Source organism: Phascolarctos cinereus, unplaced genomic scaffold (assembly GCF_003287225.1).
Source record: "Phascolarctos cinereus isolate Bilbo 61053 unplaced genomic scaffold, phaCin_HiC Scaffold_5;HRSCAF=322, whole genome shotgun sequence".
NCBI lineage: Eukaryota > Metazoa > Chordata > Mammalia > Diprotodontia > Phascolarctidae > Phascolarctos > Phascolarctos cinereus.
In genome coordinates, this window is record NW_027555958.1 from 157,761,373 (window position 1) to 157,784,972 (window position 23,600).

The 23,600-nt window shown below is 35.4% G+C and overlaps 1 protein-coding gene across 1 annotated transcript; it reads right to left on the reverse strand.

Annotated features, from left to right (window-relative positions):
* Positions 1-15,207: 15,207 nt before the first annotated feature.
* Positions 15,208-15,760, reverse strand: LOC110216481 (small ubiquitin-related modifier 2). The gene has a single exon (XM_078156766.1). The coding sequence runs from the start codon at positions 15,694-15,696 to the stop codon at positions 15,409-15,411; it is 288 nt and encodes a 95-aa protein (XP_078012892.1). The 5' UTR covers positions 15,697-15,760; the 3' UTR covers positions 15,208-15,408.
* Between the last annotated feature and the right edge of the window lie 7,840 nt (positions 15,761-23,600).

Genomic DNA, 23,600 nt, shown 5'->3' on the forward strand with positions numbered 1-23,600 from the left:
ACCATTTAGTAATTTATCTTTCTTCTTGCACAGGCTTTTATATCTGCTCATAGATTTGGCACTCATGATACATCATTCATTTATCTTTTAAATTACCCTAAGGCTTGTGAGTAGGAAACATTGTTGAGTAAAAGAATACTGTACTTGCTGTCAGGAGGCCTGGTTCAAGTCTCAAGATTTGGCACTGTTTGTAATCCACATGACCTTGAACAAGGCACTTTATCTTTTATTCAAACTAATTTTTCTTTTGTGTAAATTAGTGATAGCACCTGCTCTGTCCATATCACAAGGTTGTATTGAAGGAAGTGCTTAATAAGTTGTAATTATATTACATTACATATTAGAGATATATATGTACAATGTTGGTTATTGGGAAAAGACAATGAGATTGTGTATCGTGGTGTTTTGTGAAACCTTATGTTCTGTATAAGCTTCAGTAATTTTTAAGAAAGATACTTTTTGCCTCATAAGATCTCATAACTTAAAGTATCATCTAGTCAGGCCTGTACTCAAGATGCAATATCTATGACATCTAGGACCAGTGAAGAGATCTTGGATGAAGGAGAAGGGCCGCAGGGGGCATGATGGAATGGGACAGAAGAGAAGAGTAAGGCTGAGATAAACAGGGAGGGGGAGAGGTAGCCAGGAAAAGGGAACTTCTACTCCTTGTTATCACAAGCCTCAGAATTTCTGTTGGATCTTCTTAGTACATTAGATGAATGTGGATCCCTTTTAGTTTAGAACTATTGCCTCTGGCTCTTTGCGGATATTGTGATTGGGTCAGTGGAGGCTGGGCTGAGCTCATGATGGGTTCCATCTATGTAGCTTCATCTCAACAAGACAAGGTATGAAATACACCGTGCATGCATCATAAGCATTCAGCATCCATAGATAAGTCTCCAGAAACAAATCTTCAAGTATCTTTCACATTCCAAGACTTAGAATTTCTGATGGATCTACTCTGCATCTTACATGCATGTAGGTACTCTTACCTATAGTCCCACTGATGCTTTTGTATTCTGGAGGCTTGAGATCTTTGATAGATATGAGTCTTCTTTGATCCAGGCTCTACCTTCTTTGACAATTCCTTCACATAGTTGTTAACTAAAACCAAGAAGTCAGACTTACTACAAAATCTTGATGGGCTTCTTATTCTTTCTGATTTAAAATATAAACTCCTCAGCATAACAGATAGAGGATTTGTTAGTAGAGTTGTCATCTATCTTTTCAGATTTATTTCTTCCTCTTTTCCAAACATGCCAGACAAATTGGACTACTAGCTTTTCTCTGAATGTGTTTGTATCTCAAATCTCTATGCTTTCTCACAGGTTATTTCCTCTCTCTTCACCTTCACTTAGAAAACTTAGCAGAGATATAATCATTTACTTGAAACCTTTTCTGATTTCCAAGTTTATAGGACTTGTTTTTTCCTTAAATTATCTTAAATTATCTAAAAATTATTATTTTATACATGTCTGATACCCCCACAGCACTCAATACCCAATAGAATGTCTCTACAATACCCAAAAGAATGGAAATTCTTGAGGGTACAGGAATAGATATGGGTATAGGCATATACACATATGCATGCAATCTCTATATATGTATATATGTATACATGCACATATATGTACATACATATCTGTATGTATTTAATTTTTACTTTATATTTCAGTAACTAGAACAGTGTTTTAGACAGAGTAGGTGTTAAATAAATGTTTGTTGAATTAGATTGGTTTAAGCAGTAGTAATATTAGCTAGCATTTCCATAGGCTTTAAGATGTGCAAAAAAAAAAAGCTTTACATATGTTATCTCATTTGAATTGAACTGAATTGATGTTGGCCCTCAAGCAGCAATTATTTTCCTGGTGGCCTGTATTTGTTCTCTGAAAGCACTGAAAGGTGAGATGACCAAGTATCCCTTGAAATTATGTTTCTTATATCCTTTGGGTCCAGGACAAAATTAAATTTTATTTTTTCCCCCTCTGACAAGGGGAATCTATGAATCATCCTTTCATTTCAAAGTCCATGAATGTTAATAGCTTGGAATGCCCCAGGAACCAACAAATTCCAGGAAATAGAGAAGGCGACAGAAAGGAGAAGCAAAAGCAACTTGCCACAAAAATCCTTTTGGATTTCAAAGAAGACCAACAAACCTGAAAGTTTGGGATTATCACAAAGGCCCAAATGGTATCTGGAAAGAAAACAAAAATTTTCTGAGAAATAAAAAAGAAAAAAATCTCCAACAGATTTATTTAAATGAGAATTTTATTACTTATACACTGAAGATAATATAAGGATTTAGGGAGATGCTGCCAAGTATTATGGAGGACAGATGCTGGAAACTCCATTCTAACATTATACTTAAAGCATAAAGTATCACAATCTCTCTTAACCATATTGGTTTCTGAAGGATGTTTAATATTTTTAGGAATTGTACATATTAAACATTTGCATTTTATTAACCATAGTATTTGAATGATAACCTTTAAGATATTTTGAAGTTTGGATAATGACTTAACCTGCTTTAACTGCTAAGAATTTTGATCATTGTAAATAGTGTTGACTAGAACTTTAGACTACTGCTCGCATTATTCTCTCATTTATAGTCCTTTATAAAAAAAATAAAGCTGGATAATAAGTATAATTCAATTTCCATGGTTTGTTGTCAATGGAACTTAGAGAACTTGATTCTAGCTCTAAGAATTTGATTTGTTATGTTGGACCAACATATTCAGTTGCTTCTTTGTTCATTTCTTAGTTAGGGGCACTTAATGTCATGGATAAATGCTTTGTACTTACATATTAACACTGTGATTCTGGAAACTCTGAATATGTCTTACTTTACTAGCCTAAACTTTGCACTTGTAGTGATATTCTGGCTAATGGATGTCAAGCCCAGATTAAGTAAATTGAGATTCTGTTGTAATTATAAATAATTTGCTATGATGAAGAGCTGAAATATCCTTTTAAAATAATCTTATGAATTCACAAAGGGGAAATCTATGAGAATATGGAAATTCCCAATGGAGTAATCTTTGGGGGTTATATTTCTTTGGTTTTTGAAGAAAACTTTTTTTAATTTATTTTTTTAAAGAGAGGTAATAGTATTATAGTCAGACAAACAAGAAAATCCTGTGCAGTTCTGAAGCCAGAATATTACCTTAGTTAATTAATATTTTTCTTCACAGATTACATGGAGGAAGGATATACCAAAAATGTATAAGATAAAATTATTGATTTGTTGCAAGCCACAATATTGTTAGAGAGAAAAGACAGAGGCACTTGGTAAACTAACAACACAAGGGAGTATATGAGTGGTTTCAGGCAGGAAGAATGCTAGGAGAGGCAAGAAGAGTTCCTCAGCATTGCCCAGAAGGCTCAGAATTTTTCAAAGTCAAAGAATTTTATAAGAATCACACACACATACACACACACACACACACACACACACACACACACACACATTGCCAACATCATTGTCATAGTTTAGACACAGACTATCATTGTATGCCTGAGTAAACCAGAAAAGGAGAGACTGATTTTGCAGCAAGGTAATCTTTTTATTCCTCACTATTTTATTTTATTTTATTTTATTTTATTTTATTTTATTTTATTGTATTGTATTTTATTCATTCATTCATTCATTCACTTATTTATTCATTCATTCATTTATTCATCTATTTGTTTGTTTGTTTGTTTGTTTGTTTGTAGGCAATTAGGGTTAAGTGACTTGCCCAGGGTCACACAGCTAGTAAGTGTCAAGTGTTTGGTCTGAAGCCAGATTTGAACTCAGGTCCTCCTGACTTCAGGCCTGTGCTCTATCTACTGAGCCACTTAGCTGCCCCCACTGTTTTATTCTTTATCTCATTCACCACAGCAGCTGCTCTAAATCTTTTATTTTCCTCTCAAGCCACTCAGATCACCTCCTTCCCCCTTCTCACATGAAGACCTCACTTCATACTTTAAGAAAAATGTTCATTTGCTCAGCTTCTTTTTCCCTTCTCCCATATTACAATACATTGATTTCATCTCCCAGTACTTGCTTATTTACTTCAGTCTCTGATGAAGGAATGGGCCTTCTCATCTACAAAACCAATCCCTTTACATCTACCCTTGATAGCATCCCTCCTTGTATTTTCCAGCAGATGGCCCCATATGTCATCTCCTCTCTCAGTAATCTTCTTTTCTTTTCCTTTTTCTTTTCTTTTCTTTTCTTTTCTTTTCTTTTCTTTTCTTTTCTTTTCCTTCTTTCTTTTTTTCTTTTCTTTCTTTTCTTTTCTTTTCTTTTCTTTTCTTTTCTTTTTCTTTTCTTTTCTTTTCTTTTCTTTTCTTTTCTTTTCTTTTCCTTTCTTTTCCTTTCTTTTCCTTTCTTTTCTTTTCTTTTCTTTTCTTCTTTTCTTTGTCTAGGCAAGGGAGTTAAGTGACTTGCCCAGGGTCACACAGCTAGCTAGTAAGTGTCATGTGTCTGAGGTCAGATTTGAACTCAGGTCCTCCTGAATCCAGGGCCGGTGCTCTAGCCACTGTGCCACCTAGCTGCCCCCATTCTCTCAGTAATCTTCAATCATTCCTTGCAAACTGGTTTCTTCCATGTGGCCTACAATATGGCAAAATCTTCTTTACGAAACTCTCAATAGACTCTATAATCCCTCACCCCAACTATTGACATATTTTCTTCTCATTTTCTCAGTCAACATTTCAAAGAAAGCCTTCTATACTCAGTGCCTCTACATCTGCTCCTTTCACTTTCCTTTCGACTCTCTGCCATCTGACTTCTGAACTCATCACTAACCTGAATCTGCTCTATCCAAAATTTTCAATTATCTCTTAATTGCTGAACCAGCAGCATCTTTGCAATGCTTACTTTCCTGACCTCCCTCCCACACTAGCCTCTGCTGACTTTTCCCTTATGATGTGTGATCTTCTCTGGGGTCTTATGAAATTTGTTTCTATGCTCTACTCTTACACGTTTTGCTGTTCTTTCTCAGTTTCCTTTGCTAGATCATCATCCACGGCACATCAACTAACTGCAGGTTTTCCCCAAAGGCTCTGTCCTGGACTATCTACTTGATGACGTCATCTCTTCCTTTGGATTCAACTATCATCTCCATGCAGATGACTCCCAGATCACTATATGCAGTACCACTCTTTCTGTTGAGCTTCAGTTGAGTATCACAGAGTACCCAGATATCATGTAGGTATGTCAAACCCAAAATGTCTAAAACAGAAGTTATTATCTTTTCCCCAAACTCCTCTTCCAGACTTGCCTATTATAGTCACTGGTGAATTTCTTATGAAAGCAACGATGTGATGTTGTTTACTTTTGTAGCAGTAATGGCCACGTGTATGTACATGTACTGGTACTAGGATGACTCAGAAGTCTGACCTTGACCTAATGAAACAGACTGAGCTACTTTCCCCAAATTCAGTCAGTTATTTGTCAGGTGAATGCGAGATTTCCTGACATGTATGAATTTTTTCATTGATCTCTTGTTTTAAATTCTTTGGTATTTAAGAATAGATATCACTCCAAGGAATCATGCAAACACTGTAGAAATCATTTTAATGACCTAAAGACCCATATTGCAGTGACAGTGTGGAGAGAAGTTAAGCATTTTAAGAATCATTCAAGCCTATTGGTTTTCAGACATGGGGGAATGCAAAATAAGTAAGGTTAATGCTAACTCTCAAATTATACAAGAAACCAACAGGACTTGGTTAATTCAAGAAACAATAGTGGTTAGCTTATTTTCACTGACTTCAAACTTACTCTTGATTGACACTGATTATCAATGAAACTCCAGATTTCTTATGCCATGTGGCCAGGCTGGAGCTGGGAACAGTATTAGGGATGTTGCCTTAATTACTTTAATATCGTTGCATAAGTCTAGCTAATCTTCCTAGCTTTTGACTGAGGCAGAGTGAACATGAGGTACTGAACAAGTCCTGCTTTGCTTTTAATTCAATGCAAGCCAACATTCATTTATTATGTTTATACTCTATGCAAGGCACTGTGCTAGATTCTGGAAATACAAAGCAAAAAGAATGAAGTCGTCCTATGAAGTAGTCCTATAAAATGAAATGCATTAGGAGATACATAGTTACATTTTTATCACATGAAATAGAATGTATTTATATAAATACAGTATTACTAATGACTCTATCATCCTTCCAGAATGTGGTTTCACAATCTCATTATCTTCTTCAACTCCTCAACTGATCAGCTGCCAGATACAGTTTTCACCTGTACAAAATCTCTCCAGTCATGCAACAACCACCTTAGTTCAGGCTCTTACTACCTCTCACCTGGATTATTAAAATAACCACATAAATAGTTTTTGGCTTTGCGTCTCTCATCACTTCAATCAGTCCTTCTCACATGGTTACCAAAGGAATTCTCCTAAAGCTTAGAGGTGAACACATCATCCTACTCCTCTTAGTGTCCCCCCTCCATAAACTCCAGTGGCTCCCTATGACCTCTATGATCAAATGTAAACTTCTCTGTCTAGCATTTAAAATTCTTCATGATCTAGACTATTCTTAACTTTTCAGAACATACTGAAATCATAGTCTATCCATATCGGCTCACTTTCACCATATATAGCGGTCCATCACTTGTTCCTTGTCTTTCCTTTTACTGTCCTCCATGCTAGAAACATTCTATTTCCTCACTTCTACCTCCTGGAATCTCTGTTTCCATTGAAAACTCAGCTCAAGTGTCACAAGCCTCAAGAGTTTTTCTCCAAAACTACCTTGTGTTTGATTTGTATGAGAATATTCTTCCTGATGGTCTATCTACCTGGATATATATTTAATTTTATTTGATATTTGATCTTTATGAGAGCATTCTATTTGATATATATGTATATACATATATAGAGTATGTATGTATGTAATATATTTATATATAGACACATCTATATGTTATATATACATATATAACACAAAACACTATTATGCTTAACATGTATTTTAGTATATATATGTGTATATGTATGTGTATGTATGTGTATACACGTACATACACATATGAATGTATACACATTATCTCTTACACTAGAATGAAAGCTCCCAGAAGATAGGGACTATTTGCTTTTTTCTTAGCATTTCCAGCGCTTAGCACAGTACCTGACACATAGTAGATGCTTAATAAATGTTTGATTAATTAATGCCAATTCTATATACTGAGTAAGGAAATTTTCCCAAAGTAGAATAAAATAAAATAAAAAGAATAAATTAATTGGAGAGGAAGGTTGCATCTTAGAAATCACACGGTATTTGAATCCAGAAAACCTTGGATTTTTGCCTGTGTGACCATGGGCAAGTTATTAACCTCTGTCTTGATGTCTCCTACTGTAAAGTGAAGAAGTTGGTTTCAGTTCCTTGATTATTGCAACTTTAGCTCCAAATCTCTGATTCAAAAATCCTGCAAGACTTGGGCTGTTCAGACAAGGACACTGTCTGATTTGTCAGGATTAGAAATGGAAGGCAAGTCAATTTAGGGCACTAGGGTTTGGCAAAAAATGGATGGAAGCATACTAGGCAGGAGTACTTTCTCACTAATAATAACATATTACATAGACACAAAGGGGGAAATAATTTTTAAATATATGCAGTTCAGTTTCCTATGCTTGAGGAAAGCATTATATCCTTTAGGGATTTACTCAAGCCAGCCAAACTTTATGAGACTCTAATGAGGATCTTATCTTGTCTAAACTAGACATGTGATTATATTTTAATGGTAAGGGAGATAGAAAACTAGTTGTCTGTGACCAAATTATTTTACTATCTGACGGCTGTTTAGTGGTGTATTATGAGATGAATTGTGGGTCTCAGTTCCTAGGAGACAGTGTTTTGAGGCCTCTGAGGCTTGAGACCTCTAATGGATGTGTGTGCATATGGGTGGATAATAATAGTAACATCTCCTTTTTTTTTCCTGCCCTACATGAGTGATCTTTTTTTCTCTCTCTCATTAAACACATGGCTATGAAAGGACGATGTAGCAAAATAAGTTTATACACTAAGTGGGTAAAACACTGGCAATTTGACAATTAGATTAAAGGAATGCTACTTTTAAATTGATCTCTTTTGGATTTTCATAAAAGAAGTAAACAATCTGAGCATCACTATTGAGTTTTCTTTTTCCTGAAGTGGCACACAGTAGGCATTTAACAAATGCCCATTGAAATGAATTGAATGGAGTATTGCTTCTTTTCCCTAGTTCTCAAATTGGGACTGGGATTATTTTGTTTTAATGTAGCCTTCTGTTTGTAATTTGCACTAGAAAGCTAGAGCAGGACTCTGATGACCCAGGAATCATTTGTCTTTGGATTATGTAGTAATTTTACCATCAGCGTTTCCAATTTAGCCTTCTGATTCTCTGTCTTGGGCTAACAATAAACTGTTTACCACCTTTGTATATGTCACTCTGGGTAGGAAGTGGCATATATTATCTCCCTCAATTGAACATAAATTCCTTGAGGGAAAGTAATACTTCATTTTTGTCTTTTTGTTCCTAGCACCAAGCACATATAGTAGGAGTTTAATAAATGTTTGTTAATTGGTGGATGGGTGGATGAGTCATAAATTGGAATTATAAGAAACCTTAGTAGTCACCTAATCCGTCCTCCTAATTTTGCAGGTAAGGAAACTGATACTTAGGGAGATTAGTGATGCCTAAAGTAGCTGAGCTGTGAACTGGGTTCTTCTGTTCCTTATCTATTGCTCTTTCCATAGCTTTGTGCTTTGGTCCTTGCACCAAGCCAGAGTGGCATGAGCATAAACGAGTCATTTACCCTCAATGTCAAGCACTTGGAATTCTTTTTTTTTTTTTAATGAGAGTGGTAACTCTGATAGCTCATCTTTCAGGGGCTTGTCAAAAAGTCTAAATCAATTGAAATGTTAAAGAATTGAAATATTTATAGTACTCTATCGAAATCTCTGTTGCAGAATAAAATTAAGATTGATGTCTGAACTGGTGCCAGAGATCACAAAATATGATGTCCTTAGAATCTGATATTTGTAACAACAATGTTCTTAATGTTTTCTTATAATGGGTAAATCTAATCAAATTTTCAAAAGGTGACAGTTCAGTTGACCAATGCATATTATGAAACACGACTTTGCTTTATTTTTCTTAATTTCAGGTAGAAAGACAGGCACAGAAATTCTCTGTCATTGTAGAATGCCTTAGTCAACGTAAAGTAAATATTTTGATCCCATCATTTAATTCTTGTTATGTAAGCTTAATGTACGTGCCTAAGTTATTTAGGGACACAAAAATGGATTACTGACAAGAATTTGAAATCAATTCTGGATCTTTTAGTGGAAAACATTGATGCTCATGGACATGGTGAAAGGAATGGTGATAGAAAAGTAAAAGATGCTAAACTATAATTATTTTAAAAAATCAAGAAATAACAAAACCCTTTGACTATACTTAAGAAATGCAATTTAATTATTTTAATAAGCATAATGACTTGAAAATTACATTTACTATAGAACAATGTCTTCTCTAATCTTTAAGTAAAATCTATTTAATTTTGTCTTCTAACTCACACTAGGTTTGGAATGTTGATTTGTTCATTTTTTGTGGGGAAGAAAAAATGAAAATGTAATGTACTGAAGGGAAATGGTATTGGCAGCTATTAGAAACATTTCAAAATTATTATTCAGATGACTGACCTCTCCCCTGAAATGCATAGCAGGTCCAAGAATAATACATAATTCCAGAATTAGAGTCATTGTTCTAAGTCTGCTAAAATGAAGATATACATTTTTGCTTCAGTCTCTTAGACTTTAAGTTCCATAAAAGAAAGGAATTTTATGTCTTATTCTTAATTTTGTCCTTTTATCCCCATGGTGACTAATTCAGTGGCTTGTTCAGAGTAGGGGTGCGGATTGGGAGAAAATACTTGATGACTGAGCAGCAATAGCTATCATTTTCTATTATGTGACTAAATCCTGTAAGGTAATTAACCTGATCACCAGCAGATATCCTTCTTTCTTCCCAAAATAATTGCCTAATTGTAGTAGATTGTTGCTTTTTAATACAAAACATAACAAGGTATTGAAAAGAGCAAAATAACTCACATTTCCATATGAAATTGAGGTTTGTAGCACTTTGCATATTTTATCTATGCCTTTAGAACAATTTTATGAGGTAATTACAACAGGTTTTATTACCTCATTTGACAGGAAACTGGGGTTTAGATTGTGACTTGTCCATACCTACGTAATTCTTTATGTAGCAAACATGAGAACTGATCTCAGGCCTCTGCTTGAATCCAACAGCACTATATTTTTTGCTGCACAAAATTATTTTTCAAATTATTTTCAAATCCATGGTGTATGAGTGTATGCATGATATATTTGTGTTTTGTTGCACCTCTTTGAGATGGCATGAATTTGGAAGCAGCCAGCAAGTATTGTGGGGAAGAATAATTTTAAGTCCTGAGGCAAAAGAGGTGGCCAGATTTTTTCTGGAATATATCAAGGTAGATTTCCTTATACCTTTAAGTAATAGTTATCTTTCCTACCTAACATGAACCCCTTAAGTAAAGTTGAGCCATTGGACCATGAAATTAGAATGGCAACTAGAGGAGGTAGAGCCATGGTCCAATTTATTTTGGAACTTTAGCTGTTTGTGGGAAAGTTCTAAGTCTATGAACCTTACCAAAGAGCATCTGTGTCCATTTTCCTTCCTATGCTTGAGCAGAGAGGTGATGGGAGACAGATGCTTGTTTCAGGTAAGAGCAGGAACATGATGAGCTCTATCAAAGGAACCATAAGCTTTCTGAGACTGAAATCATTATTCCCTATAAAATTGATATTGACAGAAGAGAGATGCAACTATTTTTTTTCTTATTTATAGTACTTTTTGTGGTATGTGTATGTGAATATACCTGTTAATGGTTATTTGATATATTTCCAATTTGGATGCTGCTTACCTTATTTTCACAATTGTGCTGCTTGGTACCTAAACATCAAAATCTTTATGGGACTGAGAGGAGAGTAGTGCTTTGTTATCAGTAGACTGCTTATAAATTATCCCTCACAGCCACGGAAGAGCACCAAGAGGTCCTTATGGGAGCTTAGAGGTGAATGATATATTAAGGGACTGACTAAATTCTACTTATTATCTCTTAACAGAAGATTGAACCTAAGGAAAATGTGTAGAGGAAACTTCTCAACAAGAGAAATATTTTCCACTTACATTGTAACTATTACGACACTTAGTTAAAGATTGGATTAAGGAAAATTCCTCTTGCCATCTTAATCACTTTATTTAAAAGCTATTCATTGAATAACTGTGACAATGGCAATTGAAGTAAAATTAAATTTTGAAAGTGAAGTGATACGGATATTGGTCAAGGCTCAGGTTCCAAAAAGTGTTGCTGCATTTTAATTGAGAGAAAACAAGTGTTATACACAAAGTGTAAGCGATGAGAAGGTGAAAGCTTGGTGAAGACAATGGATGCTCAGTGAACATAGTGTTAGTTTGAAAGAATGGATAAAGTTGAAAGCTTTTGATATCAAAAAAGAGGAAACCAGTGTCAAGAGACAAATGGATTGTCTGGGATGGTAAAAATAAAAAATATGTAATAAAATTTTCTATGCATATGATCTGATATGAGAGCAACTAATATCATAAATGCTTTTTGAAATGGAGACTCAGATTATTTCTCAGCAGTTCCTAAACTTTTTGTGTCATGCATCTCTTTGATAGTCTGATGAATCTGAAGTACCCTCTTCTTCTTAGAATAATGTTTTAAAATATACAAAATAAATTATATTACAAAGGTAATCACTTATATTGAAATACAGTTATCCTGATATTAAAATAATAAATTCACAGACCCCCAGGTTAAGAACCTCTAATCCACTTAATTTAAAAAAATATCAAAAAGGAGTGAATTTGTGTTTGGTTGTATTGAATTATTTATTTATTTATTTGTTGTTATTAATTTAGTTTTATTTATTAACAATCACTTCCATAAGCTTTTGAGTTTTAAATTTTTCTCTCTCTCCCTCCCCAAGATGGCACACAATCTGATATAGGCTCTACATATACATTCCTATTAAACATATTTTCACATTAGTCATATTGTAAGGAAGAATTAGAACCAATAGCAGGAATCAACAGAAAGAGGAAACAAAACAAAACAGAAGAAAATAATAACAAATAGTATGCTTCGATCTACATTCAAACTCCATAGTTCTTTCTTTGGATGTGGATAGCATTTTCTATCATGAGGCCTTTGGAGATAGATGTCTCAGATACTTGTATTGCTGAGAAGAGCTAAGTCTGTCAAAGTTAGTCATTGCACAATGCGGCTGTTACTGTGTGCAACCTTCTCCTGGTTCTGTTCACATCACTCAGCATCAATCCATAGAAGTCTTTCCAGGTTTTTCTGAAGTCCGCCTAATCATCATTTCTTAAAGCACAATAGTATTCCATTACATTGATTGTATTATATTATTTAAAAATGACACTGACTTCTACTGGACCCTAACTGATGTTAAGCATAGTGTCAGAGAAGGAGCACACATTAACCATGTTAGGACACATTAACTATGCCATCTTGAAGAAGTCACTTAAATTTTTGTACCTCCCTTTCCTTATATGCAAAGGGTAAGAAATAATTGGAGACTTTCTGTAAGGCCTCTTTTTATTTTAATAACTAAACAAACAAATTGGAAACCTCCCAGGAGGTTTTCTTTTTCTTATTGACTTTATCCACATACACATTCCTTGGCTAGTTCACTTAGTTGTTTCAATTTGGTATGAATACAGAGTAGATTTCAATTTGGTATGAATACAGAGTTGATTTCAATTTGGTATGAATACAAAGTAGAATTAAATTCCTCAAGGGTAAGGATGGTTTTCTTCAGTGGATAGAGTGCTGGACCTGGAGTCAGGAAGACAAAAGTTCAAATCCAACTTCAGACACTTATCTACATGACCCTGGGCAAACCATTTAACCTCTATCTTCCTCAATTTCCTCATCTGTAAAATGGAATTAATAATAAAACCTATTGGGGCATCTAGGTGGTGCAGTGAATAGAGTTCAGGCTTTTGAGTCAGGAGGACCTGAGTTTAAATTCAGCCTCAGACACTTAATACTTAATAGCTATGTGACCTTGGGCAAGTCACTTAATCCCAATTGCCTCACCAAAAAAAAAAAACCAGCAAAAAAAAAAAAACTTATTCCCCATGGTTATTGTGAGGATAAAATTAGTCAATATTTATAAAGCACTTTGGAAATCTTAAAGCATTATGTAAATACTACAATAATTGTTTATTATTATTATCCTCAGTGCCCACAGTGCCTGGTATATATTAGTTGCTTAATTAGTGCTTGCTGAATTTCATTGTATGACAGTTTAGGAGAGCTAGGCTCCTGCAGAGACTACAACAGAATCCCTCTCTCACACTTGCTGCTAGAGAAAGACCTGTTAGTATATTTTATTGATATTAGTTTTCTTGACAACCAGTCTTAACAGTAAATGATCCCAGCTATTCAGTGAACTTGCAGGGCTATTTGAGTTGTGGGAGTCAGCATATATAAGAAAAGGAAGCCATCTATATCAAAAATAGGAAGATATAATCAATTTTCCCAAACTATCAGAATAGTCAATATTTCCCACTATTTTCAGGTCATTTATTTTCTTTGACTTTATGAAACATAGAAGACCATATTATTTACTGGATTGATTTTTGATTATGTAATAGAGATGAGTGATTGATCAATAAAATTGTCTTCTAATTTAAAATGACCATGGTATTTTATTTTTAATTTTCTTTCTTTTATTTTGAAAGTAAAAAAACATAAAAAACCCCCACAAAGACTCAAATATACAAAGAACAGAAGACGGTTGTATATAAAACTGTAAACTTCTGTTAGATATGCTTCACGTTTTTTAAATATGTGTTAAATCTCACATGATATTAGCAAAATTGCTCTGCTTGAATGTGTTTCATTCTGAGCTCCTTTCTGCTTACTTTTATATCTTCATTTTTAATTGATGCTTTTTCTTTCCTTTTTTCACCAATAAGCCTACTTCCCTACTTTCCAAGTCCCTCTTCCCTTAAATGGAAGCTCACTTTTATAAAAAATAAGTAGAAGGAAGAGAGTAAGTATATATCTTCTAGTATTTTCCAGCTATTGTGCCAAGAGCTTTACAAATATCTCACTTGATTTTTATAGTAACCCTGCAAGATAAGTGTTTTTATTATTCTCCTTTTACATTTGAGGAAATTGAGGTTAAGTGACTTGGCCAGGATTACACAGCTATTAAGTGTCTGAGGTAAGATTTGAAATCAGGTCTTCCTGACTCCAGGTCGAGCACTCTATCCACCAAGCCACTTAGCTACCAGATCAGTATATTCAAGCAAAATGATTTCATTTAATAGCTGTTTATGTATGTGTCCTTCTGCACCTCTAGTGCATTAGGTCTCTACTAAAAGGTGAGAAATATCCTTTATCATCAGTCTTTTAAAGTCATTACTGGTCATCACATTGATCAACATTTTAAAGTTTTGCAGTTTTCTTTATAGTGTTGTAGTTATGGCATAAATTGTTCTGATTCTGATCACTTCACACTTCATCAGTTTCTAAAGACCTTATTTCTTAATGGCACAATATACCATATACCATATACCACATGCTATAATCTGTTCAGCTACTCCCCAACTGAGGAGCCCACATACAGTTCTTTCCTACAACAAAAAGTGCTGCTATATATACATATTTACACATAATAGAGTCTTTCCTTTACTCATGACTTTTTCTTTTTTTCTTTTATTTTAAACAAGAAGTTTATTTAAACAACAAGATGTTTGACTTGAAGGGAAAACTATCTATGATCAATTTTTTTTATAGTAATTTATCCCTACTGAGAGACAGAGATTGCCCTACATGTAACAGCTATGTACAAAAAAGTTATAAAATAGTCCTTGGTTTTACAATGATAAAAGAAAAACATTGAAATTATCCAGTCAAACAAGGTATGAAAGGATTTTTTTTGTGGGTTTTTTTTTTTTTGTTAAACAGTGAAAGCAAAATAATTTACTGGAATATAAAGATAAAAGTTGAATGAGCATGCCGCTAATGGAGAAAAGGGATATTTTCACAGAACCAGTTTGTTTTTTCCCTTCCCCATCTCCATTTGATGTTGATCGAAACATACCATCGGCCATTTAGTTAAAAAAAAATACGCATTATGCCTGTGCACATACTCCAGTTACTTTATGTACAATAAAGGAATGGGGGAAGAGAATCAAAGAAGAGAGAAAGCTATACTGCAGTAGTCAGGATGTGGATGAACCAAATCTTGGTTTTCTAATTGTGAATGTATTGTTTTCCTTGGGAGCACAGTTCTGGAGTGGAGTTGCATGTTCTCTTTTTAGTAAGCGCCTCCTGTCTGCTGCTGGAATACATCAATTGTATCTTCATCCTCCATTTCCAACTGTGCAGGTGTGTCTGTTTCATTGATTGGTTGCCCATCAAATCGGAATCTGATCTGCCTCATTGACAAACCCTGTCGTTCACAATAGGCTTTCATTAGTTTACTAACTGGTGTGTGCCTCTTAATTTTAAATTGCACCACTGAACCATCTTGCCCTGCCACCTTCAAATTAATGTGGTCGTTGTTTTCAGTCTTGACGCCTTCCTTCGTCTTTTCGTCGGCCATGGCGAGTCCGGGGGTCTCCTCAGCCGCCGCTTCACAAAAGAGGCACCGGGACGGTCCGCTCCAAGGGAACGGGGGGGAGAAGCAGCAGCGGCAGGAGCAGGAGTAGGAGCAGGAGGAGGAAGAGGAGGAAGATGATGGTGGTGATGGTGAGGAAGAGGAGAAGAAGAAGGAGGAAAGGAGGAGGAGAAGGAGGAGGAGGAGGAGGAAGAACTACTCATTCCTTTTTCTACAGTTAGAATATTCTACCAACATAAATGATGTGGTGATTTCAGTTCCTAATGATCAGTGAACTTGATGTTAATGTTTGTAAAGGTTTAAGGTCCTCTACCCCACCTTCCTCCCTCTCCCCCTTGGTTTCTTTTTTATGCTTATAGTAAAAATTCATATTTATTATCATCTTAATTTTGATCCAGGCTTTAGAAATTTAAAGTCATTTGAGAGACAGATTTTTTTTTTTTACTGTGTGATAACAAACCAAAAATTCTGTGGAAATATTTATGGTTGATTCCTTATTTATTTAGTTCAGGAAGCTGCAATTCATAGCATACAGATGAGACTTCTAGTCAGGTCAGAGAAGAAATCTTAGATTTTTTTATGGCCGCCTACTATTTTACCTTTCTTTATACTGCCACCTGTGGTCTGAAAGGTGGAAACTCCTCAGATTTCAGTCAAGAAGGCGACCTTGAAAAATTGGAGATCCCAGGCTTAGAATATCTGCTTTAACAAAAAAAAAAAAACCAAAACAAAACAAACAACAACAACAACAACAACAACAACAAACCAAAACCAAAAGCAAAATAGCACTCTCTTAGCATCCAAGAAGGGTAAGAGTCTATGTAAAGTAGCCAATGGAGATTCAAGCCTTGCCTATCAGTGAGCTGTTATGAACATTGATTTTCAGGAAAACATAATCTAGAGTTGTGAGTAGCTCTAGGCATATGCTCTACCTATACATAGACTTCCCTGATGTGACTATTAAAAAAAAAGAGTAGATTTTTATCGATAGCATTTGTTTTTATATCTCTACGTTATCTTCTATATCCCTCACTTCCCTTAGACTTGTCCCATATTTGAAAAAAAAAAACAAAGAAAAGGAAAATGAAGAAAAATAAATTCAGCAAAGTCAACTGATGCAGTGAAAAAAATATTCTGATAATATGTGCAAACATCAAGGTCATAGCCATAAGTTCCATCTTGCTCTGAGCACACATGTTTTTTACACATGTCCCTCCTTAACAAGGTTCTATAAGTTTGCACCTATTCTCCACTATGGCCATTGTGTGTATCAGTGGATTATTAAGTTTCTAGGTAATTGGTGTTATTTTATTTTTAATGATATCTTCATCATCTTTGTCTTTATTGTTTGGTCTTATATTTAGTAAATGATTCTGATTAGAAGATAATGGAATTCAGCTGACTTATTTGTTAGATGAGAGGCACATTGATAGACTTAGGAATTAAATGATAGAGTGGGACAGAGTTATTTTTATCATTGGTTACCCCTCTGGGGATCTTGAAATCACCATAATTGGGCTAGAGGTCTAATCCAAAGAGAGAAATGGGTTGCTAGGTATAACCAAATGAGAGTAGGCATAATTTAGGACACAAAAAATAATTTTTATAGAATATCTTTTCTTTATGCAGCTCAAGAAAATCTTTGAAATTACTGTATCACACAAATTCAGGTATGCTATGAATAGGTAAGCAATGAATCATTAGCAGAAATACTTTTGGGAGAGAGGATCTTTGTCTGAATACTTTCTGAGAGCATCAGAAGTCCATTTTAAAACATTATTTAAAAAAATTAACTAGCATGCATTTTATTTCTTTCTCACTCCTCCCACTGGGGGAAGAAGGTTTTTCACAAATATGAAGTCAAGCAAAACAAATTCCCACATTGTACATATCCAAAAATATGCATCTTCTTCTACATCTTCAGTTCATCCTCCTTCTGACGGGAGGTGGGTAGCATGCTTCATCATTTGTCAGTTAAACTTCAGAGAATGCATTTAATACTTCTTTATACTGATCTTTGCTAGGAAACAAGAAGGGTCGTTTAAAAAAAAATCAATTCCTGAAGTTGACCAGTTTGAAACTGGTACAGTATTGGGCCTAGTGACATGTTTCACTGAACATTTTACTTTTGTCAATGGTCAAACTTGAGTGGCAAACCTCTTAAGTCTTTCTCTTCTTTTCTACCACATTCTTATAAAACAATTCCTATTCAAAGGAGGAACTAGAAAAGCATTACTAGCCATCTCACTGAAACATAGCTGCTTGAAATAAACAAGATAACAAAAAAAAAATCCTCTATTGGGATGTCCCTTCAATGTGTGTCCAAATGTTTCATTCCTGGTACTTATTCTGATTGGAGACCTTCTTTCATTTAAATCTCAATTCTGGCTCTTAGAAAAGAGAGGCATTAAAGATTTTAAGCCCCCAAACTTGTTTTCTCTCTGGCAAAAAATAAGCAAAACATTTGGCATGTTTACTGAACTGTTGATACGGCATGCCAGGAGGGAACAGGATGCATTTGTCAATGGTTGACTGAACTAAAATGCTTAAAAAATAATGACAGATAACATTCCCCATCGTGGCTGGAAATGAACATCAATTTAAAATGATCAGCAACAGGAAAGACAACAATGTTTCTGTATAAAAGATTTAGAGAGAAGAGAAGAGACGGAATTAACCAACCACACTTTGAAACTTTTGATCTTTAACCAAGCAGAGCTCTTACTAAAGTAATTTTTTCCTCATGCTTTCACTTGCTGATATGCAATGAGAAAATCTTGTTTTGTTTTCTCCTTTTCCTCCAAATCCCCTATACAGTGTAGAACAACAACAACAATTTATGTTGCATTTTAAGCCTTATGAAACACAAATATTACCCTACTTTATCATCACAACAACTTTGCGTGGTAGGCGCTATTATCTCCATTTCAAAGAGGAAGGAACAGAGACTGCCACGTTCACTCACTTGCTTAGGGACAGAAAACTAGGAAAAATCTGATGCCTTTTTTTTTTGTTTGTTTTTTTGGTGGGAAGCAGGATGGGAGAAACTTGGCAGTTTGAGTTCTTTTATTTATCCTTCTTGAGTACCTCTTTGGATGCTATTCCTGCCTTCAGATGTCATCATATTTTAGAGGATTGAAAGAAACAACTCCTGTATACTATTTATGGTAGAATATTAAAATCAGCAGTTCCTCCCTAACTTATGAATGGATGGTGCTCTAAAATCTACTTTTTTGTCAATAGTTTGGAACCTTACATACATTTTGCATCAGAAACAATATTAATAGTCGCCAGCCTTTTAGGTTGGTCCTAAATAAGACTGCTTTACATATAATATAGTGTAAATATGGAAAAAAATGACTAACGAGTTCAAGGTGGAAGGATCAGGGACTCAGTGACGAGAGAAGGGAAAAAAAGAGCATATTTTCATTTTCCAGGGCTTCCACTATTAAAAAATCAGAAAATTTACATTTATATGTGGCCTTTCTCAAAAGGCCCCATAATCCCTACTGTTTACCCACACGCAGCCTGAAATCCTTCACTATGATAGTTCACAAAGCCAAACTTCACCTCCAAAGTACTCCTTGTTTCAAAATTATTTAACTCTCCTCCCTCTTTGCTTTAAACTCCCATTCCTTAAGTGTAAAATCTCCCAACTGGAAAGCAATCTGATTAAGCTAATTACACTAATATATATTATCTATTTTGAAAGATATATTTTCAGATAAGATGGCAGATTGATGCCTTTTCCCAGGTTGTTTCTTAAGCTTACAGCTCCTTGACCTCTTCCTCACAGAATTCCTCTCTCCTATCACCTTCTACCTGAAGTCTTCCTGACACTCAGATCTGTTAGTGGTCTCTCCTTTAAAGCCATCTTGTATTAAGTGCACATATAAATGTAGAGAATATGTGTGTGTGTATACAGATATACAGACATTCAGACATATTCACATATAAATATAAGTATGTTATGTCAGGATTTAAACCAGTTCCTCTGACTCCAAAGCCAATGATTTTTTTTTACCTTATTTTATTGTTTTATTTTGTTTGGGTTTTCTTTTCCAACATGGACAATATGGAAATATGTTTTGCATAACCTCACATGAATAATCGAAATTAAATTGCTTGCCTTTTCAAGGAGAAGAAAGGACTAGTAGGGAGGGAGAGAATTAGGAACTCGAAATTTCTAAAAGTGATTGTCAACTTTTTTAACATGTAAATAGGAAATATTTTATGAAATAAATATAAATAATTAAAAATAAACAAATATAATTACTATTATTGTTTGATATTTGTTAAATGCTCCCACTTGCCTAACTCGATGTAGTGATGGATAGCTAAGTAAAAGAACTATGTCTATGCTCTCGAACACATCTATGCTCTAGCCTTCCCCAGGATTACTAATGTTTTCCCCTTCATGACTCCGGTTTTTTTTAGTGTTCTTTTTTTAAATATAAATTTATTTATTTTTAGTTTTCAATATTTACTTCCACAAGATTTTGAGCTCCAAATTTTCACCCCATCTCCCCCCTCCCCCCACCCCAAGATGTCATGCATTCTGACTTCCCCTACTCTGTCTATCTGTCTCCCCTTCTCTTATCCCCTTCCCCTTCTATTTTCATGTAGGGCAGGATAGACTTCTGTACCCCATTTCCTATATTTATTTCCCAGTAGCATGTGAAAACATTTTTTTAAATGTATGTTTTTAAAACTTTAGGTTTCAAATTTTCTCTCTTCCTCCCTCCCCACCCACCCTCATTGAAAAGGCAAGCAACTCAGTATAAGTTGTACATGCGCAGTTATGCAAAACACATCCATAGTAGACATGTTGTAAAAAACTAACTCTATTTCCCTTAATCCTATCCTGCCCTCCCATTTATTCTATTCTTTCTTTTGACCCTGTCTCTCCTCAGAAGTATTTACTTCTGATTAACCCCTTTCCCAATCTGCCCTCCTCTCTATCATCCCCCTGCTCTCTTGTCCCCTTTCCCCCCTATTTTCCTGTAGGGTAAGACAGATTTCCATACCCAATTGAATGTGTATGTTATTCCCTCCTTAAGCCAAATCCTATGAGAATAAGATTCACTCATAAAGCCAATGATTTTCCCACCAAGACCATAACATAATTCCTTAGGGCTCCAAAATATGTAGTTTAAAACTGTATGACACTCTACTCACCTAGTTGTTGAAGGTCAATGTCTTTAAAAAATCATAGGTTACTAATCTGACCACTCCTCAGTCTCCTTTGCTGGATCTTGTTCAGATCATATCCCCTAATTGTGGGTGTCCCATGGGGCTCTGTCTGGACTCTCTTCTTTTCTCCTTCTATACTATTTTACTTGGTGATCTTACCAGCTCCCATAATGCAATTGTCATCTCTATGCTGAAGATTCTCAAATATATTTAACCAGCCATGACTATCTCTAATGTCACATCTCCAGCTACCTATTAGACATTTTGAAGTGGATGTCCTGTAGACATCTTAAACTCATCATATCCCAAATTGAACTCATAATTTTCCTTCCCAATCCCTCTTTGTTTTTAAACATCCATATCACTCTCTAGAATACAGCTATCCTCTCCTAGGCTCACAACCTAGGTGTCATCCTCATCTGTTTACTGTCTCACCCCCTACCCCCACATCCAGTATGTTACCAAGAACTGTCAATTTTACCTTTGTAACATTTCTCCAGTGTTTTCTGTTCTCTCCTCTGATACTGCAACCATGTTGGAGTACTCATTTCCTTTCATCTGTCCTATTAAAATAGCCTATTTATGAGTCTGTTTGCCACAGATCTCTAGCCGTACTAGTTCATTCTCTACTCAGACACTAAAATGCTTTTCTTAAAGTGTAGTTCTGTCTATATTATCCTCCCCAACTCAATAAGTTCTAATGGTTTCCTATTATCTCTAGGGTCAAATATAAAATTCTGTTTGGTTTTCAAAGCCCTTCATAACAGAGTCCTGTGTCCCATCCCTATCCCCATCACATGCTTTTCAGTCTTTTTAGACCCAAAATTCTTCGCTCTCCCTTCCTAATTGTTCTCTGCAATCCAATGACACTGGCCTCCTTGCTATACCTTAAATAAGACACTCTATTCATCTAGATGGTTCAGTTAAGAGAGTGCTGGGTCTGAAATCAGGCAGACTCAAGTTCAAATCTGGCTTCAGACACTTACTAGTTGCATGAACTTGGGCACTTTCTGTTTGCCTGGGAGGTAGCTAAAGGAAATGGCAAACCACTTTAGTAGCTTTGCCAGGAAAACCACATGGACAGTATGGTCCATGAGATCACAAAGTGCTAGACATGACTGAATGACTAAACAACAAACAATGTGAAGACATCCAACCATGTGAGAAGGAACCTCCTTTGAATAGGTATAAGGCCAGAAAGGGCTGCTTCTTTAAAACCGGCCAGATTGAGACAGTGTCTGTCTCTTTTCCCTTAATGCACTTTCCTGCTGCTTTCAGAGGGTGAAAACCTCAGTTCACCCACATTGTGAGGATCATGAAATGAATGAAGAAAGGAAATATTTTCCCCTCTCTTTTACCTTGATCCAATAAATGGACTTAGGGTGCCTGTACTTCATTTGACTTTCTCAATTTTTAGGTGTCAGTGGTGATACACATTGAACTTGGGAAGATTCAAGTTATGGCAACCTTGGAGACAGGATTTCAATCTAAATATTGCCCCAAGAATCCAGGGTGCCTTGCCCTCAAGCTTGAGGAGTGGTGATGGACTTGGTACTGGGACTGTGTTTTACAGGAATGGAGCCATGCTGTGAACCTAATTCCTTTCCCCTCCCCTGAGACTGAAGTACTACAGAGTTGGGGATTAAGCCTCACCTGTTGAGGGAATATGTCTGTAAATTTGTTAATATACTGTCAAAATAAATATTCTTTTGCAAAACCATTCCAGCTGTTATTGGTTAAATGGAACTGGACTATAGGGAGACCCATTCCCTAAACTTGAGGAATGCTATCAGTAGGGGTTGTAGTCATTGACAGAGAGGATCAATATACCCCAAACCCCCTTAAGGTTACTGGAGAACCCCAGAAGAAGAGTGAAATGTAACATTCCTGGCCTTTAGTCAGTAGGGATCAGGGTAGTCACTTGGTGTTTGCCATGTTCTTTAAGGACTAGAAGAAGGCCATAGAGATTAGTTTAAACTGATCTTCCTGTCCATACTCCAACCAAAGATAGTTTTATAACCTGTGAAAGATGGCTTGAAATGTTATTATGATAATTGTGATATGAATTGGGAGGGGGTAGAGAATAGAAAATCCCTTTATCTCTAGTCATTGCTTTTTTATTTTTTCCCCAGCAATTCAATGATCACTGAGCTGGCTTAATAGAATTTTGGGAGATAAGAGCAGGTCTCAAATCTGTGAACATTTCCACACATACTTTGGTGGACCACATAATTAGACGGCTTCCCTAAGGTGTGACACTTCTTCTCTAACCATCAAATGGGACAAGAATCTGTAGGCCTGCTTTTCATAGCTATTTTTGGGTTTATTTTAGAAAGACTGAAAGAAATGATCAAATATTTTTAAAAATTCAGTAGGAATAACATTTTTAACTTGCAAAAGTTACTGGAAAGATAATTTCTAATTCTCTTTGAACCTTAATCAAAATGTACCTGAGAAGAGTATCAGCATGATATAGTGGAAAGAATGTAATTTTTTCTTCATCTCCAGGCTCAAGGTTCAAATTCTGAATCTTCCATTTTTTATTTACATTGACTTGAGTAAGTCACTCAGCTTCTCTGGGTTTCATATGGTCAGAAGGTTAGACTAGATCAGTGGTGTCAAACTCAAATAGGAATGAGGACCTTTAAACCATACATCTTTACCGAAGGGCCACATAGTGACTTAGAAGACTATAC